General features: G+C 34.5%; 1 protein-coding gene and 1 non-coding gene across 2 annotated transcripts in view; one reads left to right on the top strand and one right to left on the bottom strand.

Annotated features, from left to right (window-relative positions):
- Positions 1 to 4,150, top strand: part of LOC101284902 (myotubularin-related protein 8) — a 38,989-nt gene extending 34,839 nt beyond the window's left edge. The window contains exon 9 of the mRNA XM_049704503.1: positions 1,213 to 4,150. Coding sequence (XP_049560460.1) covers positions 1,213 to 1,345 — 133 coding nt within the window. The 3' untranslated portion in view covers positions 1,346 to 4,150. The remainder of the gene's footprint in view (positions 1 to 1,212) is intronic.
- LOC117199069 (U6 spliceosomal RNA) lies at positions 3,246 to 3,349 on the bottom strand. Its single transcript, XR_004480263.1, has one exon. It is a non-coding gene; the product is annotated as a U6 spliceosomal RNA (small nuclear RNA).
- Positions 4,151 to 13,817: the final 9,667 nt, after the last annotated feature.

The following is a 13,817-nucleotide window of genomic DNA, read 5'->3' as shown; positions in this document are numbered from 1 at the left end:
AAAGTTGAAAATTTTAACATGTTAAAATAGTGATTGCATAAAATAAACAGAAATATCATTCATCCATAAAAGAAAAGGCATGGACTCTAGAATCAGAGAGACTGGGGTTCAGATTTTGGCTCTGTCACCTACTAGCTATGTAACTTTTTTCAAATTATTTTTTGTCTCATTTTCTCATTATTATTTTGGGGATAAAATATTTCACAGGGTTTTATTATGAAAATTTAATGAAGTATTATAGGTAGAGTCTGGAACAGTGTTTCACACATAGTACATACTCAACAAATACTAGTTACCTTACCTCTGCAAGATTTTTTTTCAACCAAAAACAAATGAGAAAGATGGATATACAAGTCCTTTGACCTCATTGAAATGGTCTGAGGATTCTAAAAGTTACAAGACTACAATGTTTAGGTCCTACAACCCATACCGCTTCTCTTTGTTGTCCTCCTTGAACTTTCTTTGACACTGTGTGAGTAAATGAACTATCCATGCATGGTTACACAGCAGCTCTCATTGGGACAATGGATCCCATGTTTTTTGCAGTGTTAACTAAGTGGCTCCTGAAGGACTCAACTAAGGTATAAGAAGAATCAGTCTTGCAATATAAATATCACAGTCTGTGCTGCTCACCTAGATAACTCACATATATTTGCTAATATAAATTGCTAATTGTCTTTCGCTGTCTTACACCTTCTGAGAGGAGGAGAAGCTAGCTTGAAATAAAATAAAATATAGAAAAGCCAGAAATTCACCCTCTGGTCTTTCTGTTAACTTACCAGATTTTTTAAAGCAATTCTAGATTTTTTATAACTGGGAAGGTCATTAGTTCATAGAATCTGAGATTTGGAAGAGACCTTAAAGGTCATATTTTACAAATGAGGAAATAGTCCCAGAAAGAGCTAGAGACATTCCTCAGATTACATAGCTACTCCATGGCAGAGACTATACTCAGCATCTGTTGCTCTTCAATGTGGAACTCTTTCTAACCTCTAATTCATTTAAAAATGGGTAAGTTGAAGCCCAGATAATTTGTTACTCTATCAGTGTTCATTACCACTTATTTTCACTTTCCTTCTATCATATCCTATCCCTCTGTCTTGAATTAGGTTAATTGTTAATAAAATTTGGATGATTATCAAGTTCAACAGGACTGTTGATTTTACTTGCTTGCTGCTTTTAATTTTTTGGCTTGCTTTTTATTTCTGACAGAATCTATGAGAAAACCCATTCCGTGTGGCCTTTCTTGGTTCAGAGGAAACCAGACTTCAGGAACCCTCTCTATATAGTCTTCACTGTGTATGGGGTACTCAATCCTCGTACTGTGCCCTACAACATTCAGTAAGTTCCTAAGCTGTCCCATCCTTTCTTACAGCAAGCCCAGGGCCTCAGCTGCTTTGCCTCTCCTTTTATAGCTGACATCATCTCCATAAGCCTGGCTATGGAGTAGGACACTCTCTCCCCAGATCACCCATTCCTTGCTGCCTCTGAAAACAAGACCACACTCCCTTTGGTTGTTGTTACTTGCTGAGGGAAATAAACAAGAAACAATAGTTGATTTGTAGTAATACAACCAGTAAAGATGTAGGTTGTTTCATTCCTTTGAGTCTTTCCTTGTATATTCCTCTTCTTTCCCATCCTTTTCCCTAACAAAGAGAAGGAAAAACAGAGAAAGAGAATGTGCTGGTATTGTTTGCTCTACTTTCCCCAAAAAGTGTAAAGTATAGGGTGCCGTGTTCACTGACCACAACTCAATGAGTACAAGACAGAACTGAATGCATTTATTAAGTCTAGCGGTTTATTTTGTATATTCATTAGGATTTTATATATGTAAGATCATGTCATTTCTGAATAGAGATTGTTTTACTTATTCCTTTCCAATTTGGATGCCTTTTATGTTCTTGCCTAATGCCCTGTTTAGAACTTACAGTGTTGAATAGAAGTAGTGAAAGCAGACATCCTTGTACTGTTCCTGATCTTAGGGGGAAACCTTTTGGTCTTTCTCCATTGAGTATGTTATATTTTTGTTTTGTTTTGTTTTACAAATGACCTTTATCACGTTTAGGACATTCCTTCTGTTCCTAGTTTGTTGAGTGCTTTTGTGATGAAAGGATGTTAGATTATATCAGATGTTTTCCTGAATCATGTTGAGATGCAGATGAGATGACTATGTGTTATTTTCTCCTTAATTTTATTTACTTTTTTGTTTCTTTTTTGTTTGGCCATGCCGCACAGCTTACAGGATCTCAGTTCCCTGACCAGGGATTGAATCCAGGCCACAGTAGTGAAAGCCCAGACTCTTAACCACTAGGCCACCAGGGAGCTCCCTCTCCTTAATTTTATTAATATGGTGTATAAATTTGATTGATTTTCAGATGTTGAACCACCCGTGCTTTCCTAGGGTAAATCCCACTTGGCCATGGTGTATAATCCTCTTAATATGCTGCTGCATTCAGTTGGCTACTATATTGTTGAGGATTTTTGCATCTATATTCATAAAGCATATTAATCTACATTTTTTGTGATGTCCTGGTCTGGCTTTGGTATCAGGGTAATGGTGACCACATAGAATGAGCTGGGAGTGTTCCATTCTCTTCAATATTTGGAATACTTTGAGAAGGATTGTTGTTAATTCTTTAAATGTTTAGTAGAATTCACCAGTGAAGCCATCTGGTCCTGGATTTTTCTTTGTTGGGAAGTTTTTGATTACTGAATCAGTGTCTTTACTTGTTATAGGCCTGTTCAAATGTTTTATTCCTTCTTGAGTCATTTTTGGTAGTTTTTATGTTTCTAGAAATTCGTCCATTTCATCTGTCTAATTTGTTGGCATGCAATTGTTCAGGATATTCTCTCATATTTTTCTCTATTTCTGTAAGTTCAGTAGTAACATCCCTAATTTAATTTATGATTTTAGTAATTTGAGACTTTTCTCTTTTTTCTTTTATTTTTTGAGGCCAAAATACTTTAATATCCAAAGCATCCTGTACGTAAACTGGATAATACATATTAAATTATACATTTCTATGACATTTAGGGATTTGGGGGGCATTTTTCCCACTTTATTGAGATATAATTGACATATAACATGGTGTAAGTTTAAGGTGTACAATGTGGTGATCGATACTTGTAAATATTGTGAAATGCTTACCACAATAAGATAAGTTAGCACATCCTCTACCTCATACAATTACCATTTTGCTGTTGCTGTTGTTATGGTGAGAATATTAAAGCTCTGCACTCATAGCAAAAATATGGAATAATTCACAAATTTGCATGTTAGTCTTTCACACGTGCCATGCTAATCCCTGTATCATTCCAATTATATTATATGTGCTGCTAAAGTGAGCACTCTCATTGTTTTTAATCAGTTTAGCTTAAAGTTTTGTTGAATTTATTGATCGTTTCAAAGAACCAATTTTAGTTTTGTTGATTTTCTCTATTTTTTTATAATCTTTATTTCTTTTGTCTCTGTTCTAATCCTTATTATTTCTTTCCTTATGCTGACTTTGGTTTTAATTTGCTCTTCTTTTTTCGTTTCATAAGGTATAAAGTGATTTACTTGAGATCTTTCTTCTTTTTTAGTGAATGCATTTACAGCCATAAATTTCCTTCTTAGCAGTTCTTTCTCTGTATCCCATAAGTTTTGGTATATTGTGTTTTTGTTTATACCCATCCCAAAGTATTTTTAAATTTGAATTTCAGATAAACAAAAAATAATTTGCTTAAAAAGCTTGGATGATATGTCCCTTTAATGCATTTAAAGACAGTTCTAAAATGTATAAAGAAATGGAATTGAAAGTTACAGTTAAAAATTAAGGTGAGGTGGATGGACCTAGAGTCTGTCATACAGAGCGAAGTAAGCCAGAAAGAGAAAAACAAACACCATATGCTAACACATATATATGGAAGCTGAGGAGAAAAAAAAAAAAAAAGGTCATGAAGAACCTAGGGGTAAGACGGGAATAAAGACACAGATCTACTAGAGCATGGACTTGAGGATATGGCGAGGAGGAGGGGTAGGCTGTGATGAGGTGACAGAGTGGCATGGACATATATACACTACCAAGCGTAAAGTGGATAGCTAGTGGGAAGCAGCCACATAGCACAGGGAGATCAGCTAGGTAGTTTGTGACCGCCTGGAGGGGTGGAATAGGGAGGGTGGGAGGGAGGGAGACCCAGGAGGGAAGAGATATGGGAACATGTGTATATGTATAACTGATTCACTGTTATAAAGCAGAAACTAACACACCATTGTAAAGCAATTATACTCCAATAAAGATGTTAAAAAAAAAAGAGTAAGAAATGGTGAATTGGGGCGTTCAAGGCACAACTTTTCTCATCTCCCTTGGTGTCATCTTCACCCAGGTGAGACCCCCTGGACATCCCTTTTCCCATGGAAGTTCCAGGAAGCAGTCAGTTAAATCACTTTATTCCTTAAAGGTCTATGGAATACATTCGAAGGAAGGGAATATGTGGATTGAAGGGAATGTGTGTGTTTAATTTGTTAGTAGGTGATGCCAGATTAGCCTTAGTTGTTTCTTCTTGAGCCTGACCCTCTTGTTGGGGTCATCTGCTCCTCTCTCTCTCAGCAGGCAGAGCTTGACTTCCCAGACCAGCCCCTCTACCTACTTCTTTCAGGAGACAGCCCCTGCCCTTTTCCCCTGACCCGTTTCATCAACAATTTAGGGTTCTGACCAGTGCTGTGATGAGCTATATTGAAGCCTATTGCAATGGGCCTGTATCCGTGCCTCCCCTCTCCCACTACCCTGTTCTCTGTATCTATGTGTTTGTCTTGTTTCGTTTTGTTTGTTCATTTTTCTTTTTATTCCACATACAAGTGAAATCATACAGTATTTGTCTTTCTCCATCTGACTTATTTCACTTAACGTAAAACCCTTATTATCCATCCATGTTGTCACTAATGGCAAGATTTTGGCTTTTTTATGGCTGAGTAGTATTCCATTGTGTATTTTGTGTGTGTGTGTGTGTGTGTGTGTGTGTACACATATGTGACATCTTCTTTATCAATTCATCCATCAGTGAGCACTTGGGTTGTTTCCATACATACCTAGGCTATTGTAAATAAAGCTGCAACAAATATAGTGGTTGTGTGCCATTGTAAATAAAACTGCAACAAATATAGGGGTTGTATGTGTCTTTTCAAATTATTATTTTTGCATTCTTCAGATGAATACCCAGAAGTGGATTAGCTGGATAGTATGATATTTCTGTTCTTAACTTTTTGAGGCATCTCCATACTTCTTTCCATAGTGGCTGCATCAAGTTACATTCCAATTAGCAGTTCACAAGGACTCCCTTTTCTCCACATCCTTTCCAACACCTGTTGTTTCTTGCCTTTTTGATACTAGCCATTCTGATGGGCATGAGGTGATATGTTGTGGTTTTGATTTGCATTTCCCTAATAATTAGTGATGTTGAACATCTTTTCATGTGCCTGTTGGCCATCTGTATGTCTTCTTTGGAAAAATGTCTCTTCAGATCCTCTGCCCATTTTTTAATCATATTGTTTATTTTGTTGTTGAGTTGTATGAGTTCTTTATATATTTTGGATATTAACCCCATATCAGATATATGATTTGCAAATAACTTTTCCCATTTGGTAGGTTGTCCTTTCATTTTGCTGATGGTTTCCTTTACTGTACAGAAGTTTTTAGTTTGATGTAGTCCCATTTGTTTGTTTTTTGCTTTTGTCTTTCTTGCCTGAGGAAAATATCCATAAAGATGTTGCTAAGACCAGTGTCAAAGAGTGTACTGCTTATGTTTTCTTCTAGGGGGTTTATGGTTTCAGGTCTGTATTCAAGGATTTAATCCATTTTGATTTGATTTTTGTGTCTGGTATGAGATAGTGGTCTAGTTTTATTTTTCTTTGTATGTGGATTGTCCAGTTTTCCTAACACCATTTATTGAAAAGATACCTTTCTCCATTGTACATTCTTTGTTCTTTTGTCATAAATTAATTGTCCATATATGCATGAGTTTATTTCTTTGCTATCATTTCTGTTTCATTGGTCTATGTGTCTTTTTTCTGCCAATGCTATGCTGTTTTGATACTGCAGCTTAGTGGTATACTTTGAAATCAGGGAGGATGATACCTCCACTTTGTTCTTTTTCCTCAGGATTTATTTTGCTATTCAGGGTTTTTTAAGGATCCACATAAATTTTCAGATGATTTGTTCTATTTCTGTGAAAAATGTCATCAGGGTTTTGATAGGGATTGTATTGAATCAGTAGATTGCTTTAGGTAATATGGACATTTTAACAATGTTAATTCTTCTAAGCCACAACCACGGAATATCTTTCCATTTCTTTGTGTCTTGTTCAGTTTATTTCAACAGTATCTTACAGATTTTAGTGTACTGGTCATTCACCTCCTTGGTTAAATTTATTCCTAGGTATTCTTTTTGTTGTGACTGTAAGTGGGATTATTTTCTTTTTAATTTCTCTTTCTGCTAGCTTGTTTTTAGTGTGTAGAAACTCAACAGATTTTGCATATGGATTTTGTATGCTGCAACTTTATTCATTTACTATTTCTAATAGATTTTTGGTGGAGTTGTTAGGGTTTTTCTGTATATAAAATTATGTCATCCACAAATAGTTACAGTTTTACTTCTTCTTTTCCAATTTTGATGCCTTTTATTTATTTTTCTTTTGTAATTGCTCTGGCTAGGACTTCTTATTTTGAATAAGACTGCCAAGAGTGGGTATCCTTGTCTTTTTCCTGATCTTAGAGGTATAGCTTTCAGTTTTTCATTGTTGAGTATGTTGTTAGCTATGGGCTTGTTATGTATGGCTTTTATTATGTTGAGGTACTTTATTTTATACCCATTTTATTGAGTTTTTATCATAAACAAGTGTTGATTCTTGTCAAATTATTTTTCTGCATCTATTGAGATGATCATATGATTTTTACCCTTCATTTTGTTGATGTGGTATATCACATTGACTGATTTGTGAATGTTGAACCATCCTTGCATGCCTGGAATAAATCCCACTTGATCATTTTGTATCCTTTTAATGTATTGTTGTATATGCATTGTTAATATTTTGTTGACAATTTTTGCATCTATGTTCATTAGAAATACTGATGTATACAATTCTTTTTTTGCATTGCCCTTGTCTGGTTTTGGTATCAGGTAGTATTGAGCTCATAAAATGAGTTAGCAAGCATTCCCTCCTCTTCAATATTTTGGAAGAGTTTGAGAAGGGTAGGCATTAAATCAATTTTAAATGTTTGGTAGAATTTACCTGTGAAGGCATCTGGTTCTCGATTTTTTTTTCTTGGGGGGAGTTTTTGATTACTGCTTCAGTCTCTTTACTAGTGATCGGTCTATTCAGATTTTCCATTTCTTCATGATTCAGTCTTGGAAGGTCCATATTTTAGGTTGTCTAATTTATTGCCATATAGCTGTTCATAGTATTCTCTTATAATCATTTGTATTTCTGTGGTATCCATTGTAATTTCTTTTCTTTTATTTCTGATTTTAGTTAGCTGAGCCTTCGCTTCTTCTCTATAAGTTAAGGTAAATGTTGATCAATTTTGTTTATCTTTTCAAAGAACCATCTCGTAGTTTCATTTACCTTTTCTATTGTCTGTTTAATCTCTATTTATCTTATTTCCACTCTGATCTTTATTATTTCTTTCCTTCTGCTGGTATGTCATATTTTCATTGTCTTCAGGTATATTTTGACTTTTCCTTTAATTTCTTCATTGACCAAAGAGTTGTTTAGTAGCATGTTTTTCAGTTTCTACGTATTTGTGATTTTTTTCCAGCTTATTTTTTTGTAGTTGATTTCTAATTATATATGCCACTGTGATCAGAAAAGAGGATTGATATGATTTCAGGCTTCTGAAATTTATTGAGACTTTTTTTGTGTCCTAGTATATGATCTATCATTGAGAATGTTCCATGTGCACTTGAGAAGAATGTGTATTATGCTGTATATTTCAGGAATGTTCAATACAAATCTATCAGATCTACCTGGTCTAATGTTTCCTTCAAGGCTGCTGTTTCCTTGAAGACTTTCTGCCTGGATGATCTGTCCATTGATGTAAGTGTGGTGTTAATGTCTGCTATAATTATTATGTTGCTTTCAATGTACCCCTTTAATTCTGTTAATAATTCCTTTATATATTTTGGTGCTCCTTAATATGATACATATATATTAATAATTTTTATATCTTTATGATGAATTGTACCTTTTTCATTTTATAATGTCCATCTTTGTCTCTTGTTACATTTTTTTTTGGCATAGTATGTTTGTCTGATATGGTATGGCTACACCTGCTTTATTTTTTGGCTGTCATTTCATCCATTTTGAGCCTATGTTTGTCTTTAGAGCTGAGGTGAGTCTCCTGGAAGCAGCATGTAGTAGGGTCTTGTTTTTTAATTTGTCCAGCCACTCTGTGTCTTTTGATTGCTAAATTCAACCGATTTTCATTTAGGGTGATTATTGCTATCAAGGACTTAGTAATGCCATATACACTTTTGTTTATGGTTGATATATATCTCTATTGTTTCTTTTCCTTTGTGCTTCTGTCTGCTATTTTAGTTTGGTGGTTTCCTATGATGTTTTTCTCAGTTACTTCTTTCATGTTTTGTGCTCTGCTCTAGATTTGTGTTTTGTGGTTACTATAAGGTTTACACAAAGTGTCTCTTAAATAAAGTAGTTTTTTTCTTCTGATAACATCTTATCTTCATTTTTCTATACAGATTCCATCCTTTTCCTCTTCCCTTTTTATATTTCTGTTGTCTCAAATTATCCCTTTTTAAGTTGTGAGTTTGTTACTAAGTTGAAGTAGCTATAGTCAGTTTTGCTTCTTTTTCAATTTAACTTTTATGTTATAATTAAGTTTTAAACAATCTATTCTAATATACAGTTGTAATTTTCTGATTCTGTCTATTTACCACCTTATTCAACATTTTCTGTACTTTTGCCTTTTTCTTTCTGGTAGAAGAGCTCCTTTTAACATTTCTTGTAAGGCAAGTCTAGTGCTGATGGACTTCCACAGCTTTTGTTCTCTGGGGAAAACCTTCATTTCTCTTTCATAAGTGAATGATAACTTTACTGGAGAGAGTATTCTTGGGTTACAGTTTTTAATATTTCAGTATTTTTAGAATCACATCCCATTCCCTCCTGGCCTGTAGAGTTTCTGCTTAGAAATATGCTGATAGCCTAATGTAGGTTCCTTTGTAGGTTACTGTCTATTTTTCCTTGGGTGCCTTAGAATTTTTTTCTTTGTCATTAACTTTTGACAGTTTTAATATAATATTTCTTGGAGAAGGTCTTTTTTCACCAAGATAATTAGGTGTTCTCTTGGCTTCATGGACATATATATCTAGTTCCTTACCCAGGTTGGGAAAGTCCTCAGCTATTACTTCTTCAAATGAACTCTATACTCCCTTTCCTTCTCTTATCCTTCTGGGATACACATTACCCTAATAATGACCTGCCTAAAAGAGGTGGATAGCTCTCATGCAATTTCTTCATTGTTTAATATCTCATATGTCTTTCCTCTTCTACTTGTGTCATTTCTAGATTCCTATCTTCAAGCTCAATAATTTTCTCTTCCATATGGTCAACTCTGTTTTCCAATGGTTTCTGTTGCATTCTTCATCTCGTTTATTGTGGTCTTTAGTTCTAGAATTACTGTTTGGTTCTTTATTGGAGTTTTAATCTGTTTGGTAAATTATTCCTTCTGTTACTTAATTTTATTCCTGAGCTCATTGAACTGCCTTTCTTAGTTTTCTTATAGCGTATTGAGTTTCTTCATGAGAGATATTTTGAATTTTCAATCAGATCACCATAATCCATGACATTTTTTTCACTGAGGTATAGTTAATGCACAATATTATATGTTTCAGGTATACAACATGGTGATACAATTGTTTAAGGTTATATTCCATTTATAGTTATTTTAAAATAATGGCCATATGCTGTATGATATATTCTTGTAGCTTACACATTTTATACATAGTAGTTGATATCTCTTTATTCCCTACCCCTAATTTGCCACACCCATCTTCCCTCTCAACACCTGTAACCACTAGTTTCTTCTCTATAACTGTGAGTCAGTTTCTTTTGGTTATGTTCACTAGTCTGTTTTATTTTTTAGATTCCTCATGTAAGTGATAGCATAAAGTATTTGTCTTTCTCTGTATAACTTATTTCACATAGCCTAATATCCTCCAAGTCCATCCATGAAATTGCAGATGGCAACATTTCATTCTTATTTTTTTCACACACACACACTGTATTTTATTTTTACAAGAGATAAATAAACTGACACCAAGCATTGTAAATGGATGACCACAACAAAAGCAACAATGATTGCAATTACCAAACACGTAACACACTCATACTATGTCATAATATTGACACTCAATCCAGTAATCTTCCACTGTAACAGCTCCTTTACTTTGCAGTGAAAATTGATTTGTATATTTTTTGCCTCTGAGTCCTTGTGGGATATTTTTAATTCAAACAGAAACTCACAAAAATTATAAGCATCCTCATCATTTCACTCAGTCACATGTAATTAATATTTTTTAATCTTGATCTTTTGTTAGCACTTTTATAAATTTATCCATTTTCCATTAGAATTCTGAAAATGCTTATTCATTCAGTTTAGCAGTATAGTCAGTTACCAGAAACCTGTAATTGTCAGAGTCTTTTCCATGAATTCATTGAAAATGAAACCCTTTTATAGGAGCATTTTTGCAAAAGCATCAGAGTACACCCAGAACTGTCTGTAAATGACACAAGACTTAAAAATGACCATGGTTAAAGATTTGATGAAAGTTCATGATAATGCAATTGACAAGGAAGTTTAGTTATTTCTGACATATACATTTTAAAGTAATAACTAGAAGTATGACATAACATTATACAAGAACATATAAGATGTTTAGAAATTTCATGTGATGTCTGAAATATTTATATTAACATATTTCCATAAAAATAACCCAAAAAAATTTAGTATTAGTTGTTTTTTTGTTTGTTTGTTCTTTTATACTGCAGCTTCTTATTAGTCATCAATTTTATACACATCAGTGTATACATGTCAATCTCAATCGTCCAATTCAGCACACCACCATCCCCACCCCACCGTGGTTTTCCCCCCTTGGTGTCCATACATTTGTTCTCTACATCTGTGTCTCAACTTCTGCCCTGCAAACCGGTTCATCTGTACCATTTTTCTAGATTCCACATACATGCGTTAATATACGATATTTGTTTTTTTCTTTCTGACTTACTTCACTCTGTATGACAGTCTCTAGGTCCATCCACATCACAACAAATGACTCAATTTCATTCCTTTTTATGGCTGAGTAATATTCCACTGTATATATGTACCAGAACTTCTTTATCCATTCGTCTGTCGATGGTCATTTAGGTTGTTTCCATGACCTGACTATTGTAAATAGTGCTGCAAGGAACATTGGGGTGCATGTGTCTTTTTGAATTATGCTTTTCTGTGGGTATATGCCCAGTAGTGGGATTGCTGGATCATATGGTAGTTCCATTTTTAGTTTTTTAAGGAACCTCCATACTGTTCTCCATATTGGCTCTATCAATTTACATTCCCACCAACAGTGCAAGAGGGTTCCATTTCTCCACACCCTCTCCAGCATTTCTTCTTTGTAGATTTTCTTATGATGCCCATTCTAACTGGTGTGAGGTGATATCTCAATGTTTTGATTTGCATTTCTGTAATAATTAGTGATGTTGAGCAGCGTTTCATGTGTTTCTTGCTCATCTGTAAGTCTTCTTTGGAGAAATGTTTATTTAGGTCTTCTGCCCATTTTTGGATTGGGTTGTTTGTTTCTTTAATATTGAGCTGCATGAGCTGTTTATATATTGTGGAGATTAATCCTTTGTCCGTTGCTTCGTTTGCAAATATTTTCTCCCATTCTGAGTGTTGTCTTTTCATCTTGTTTATGGTTTCCTTTACTGTGCAAAAGCTTTGAAGTTTCATTAGGTCCCATTTGTTTATTTTTGTTTTTATTTCCATTACTCTAGGAGGTGGATCAAAAAAGATCTTGCTGTGATTTATGTCAAAGAACGTTCTTCCTATGTTTTCCTCTAAGTGCTTTATAGTGTCTGGTCTTACATTTAGATCTCGAATCCATTTTGAGTTTAGTTTTGTGTATGGCATTAAGGAGTGTTCTAATTTCATTCTTTTTCATGTAGCTGTCCAGTTTTCCCAGCAACACTTATTGAAGAGACTGTATTTTCTCCATTCTATATCTTTGCCTCCTTTGTCATAGATTAGTTGACCATAGGTGTGTGGGTTTATCTCTGGGTTATGATCTATGTTTCTGTTTTTGTGCCAGTACCATATTGTCTTGATTACTGTAGCTTTATAGTATAGTCTGAAGTCAGGGAGTCTGATTCCTCCAGCTCTGTTTTTTTCCCTCAAGACTGCTTTGGCTAGTCGGGGTCTTTTGTGTCTCCATACAAATTTTAAGATGATTTGTTCTAGTTCCATAAAAAATGCCATTTATAATTTGATAGGGATTGCATTGAATCTGTAGATTGCTTTGTGTAGTAGAGTCATTTTCACAATATTTATTCTTCCAATCCAAGAACATGGTATATCTCTCCATCTGTTGGTATCATCTTTAATTTCTTTCCTCAGTGTATTATAGCTTTCTGCATACAGGTCTTTTGTCTCCCTAGGTAGGTTTATTCCTAGGTATTTTATTCTTTTTGTTGCAATGATAAATGGGAGTGTTTCCATAATTTCTCTTTCAGATTTTTCATCATCAGTGTATAGGAATGCAAGAGATTTCTCTGCATTAGTTTTGTATCCTGCAACTTTATCAAATTCATTGCTTAGCTCTACTAGTTTTCTTGTGGCATCTTTAGGATTCTCTATGTATAGTATCATGTTATCTGCAAAGATTGACAGTTTTACTTCTTTTTTTCCAATTTGTATTCCTTTTATTTCTTTTCCTTATCTGATTGCTGTGGCTAGGACTTCCAAAACTATGTTAAACAATAGTGGTGAGAGTGGATATACTTGTCTTGTTCCTGATCTTAGAAGAAATGCTTTGTTTTTCACCATTGAGAATGATGTTTGCTGTGGGTTTGTCATATATGGCCTTTATTATGTTGAGGTAGGTTCCCTCTATGCCCACATTCTGCAGACTTTTTATCATAAATCGGTATTGAATTTTGTCAAAAGCCTTTTCTGAATCTATTGAGAAGATCATATTGTTTTTATTCTTCAATTTGTTAATATGGTATATCACATTGACTGAATTGTTTATATTGAGGAATCCTTGCATCCCTGGGATAAACCCCACTTGATCAAGGTGTATTATCCTTTCAATGTGTTGTTGGATTCTGTTTGGTAGTATGTTGCTGAGGATTTTTGCATCTATATTCATCAGAGATATTGGTCTGTAATTTTCTTTTTTTGTAGTATCTTTGTCTGGTTTTGGCATCAGGGTGAAGGTGGCCTCATAGAATGAGTCTGGGAGTGTTCCTTTCTCTGCAGTTTTTTGGAAGAGTTTGAGAAGGGGTGTTAGCTCTTCCCTAAATGTTTGATAGAATTCGCCTGTGAAGCCATGTGGTCCTGGGCTATTTTTTGTTGGAAGATATTTAATCAGAGTTTCTATTTCAGTGCTTGTGATTGGTCTGTTCATATTTTCTCTTTCTTCCTGGTTTAGTCTCGGAAGCTTGTGTATTTCTAAGAATTTGTCCATTTCTTCCAGGTTGTCCATTTTATTGATATATGGTTGTTTGTAGTAAGCTCTCATGATCCTTTGTATTTCTGCAGTGTCAGTTGT

This window comes from Orcinus orca, chromosome X (assembly GCF_937001465.1).
Source record: "Orcinus orca chromosome X, mOrcOrc1.1, whole genome shotgun sequence".
NCBI lineage: Eukaryota > Metazoa > Chordata > Mammalia > Artiodactyla > Delphinidae > Orcinus > Orcinus orca.
Note: the sequence above shows the minus strand (reverse complement) of the source record. Positions and strands in the feature narration are given on the sequence as shown.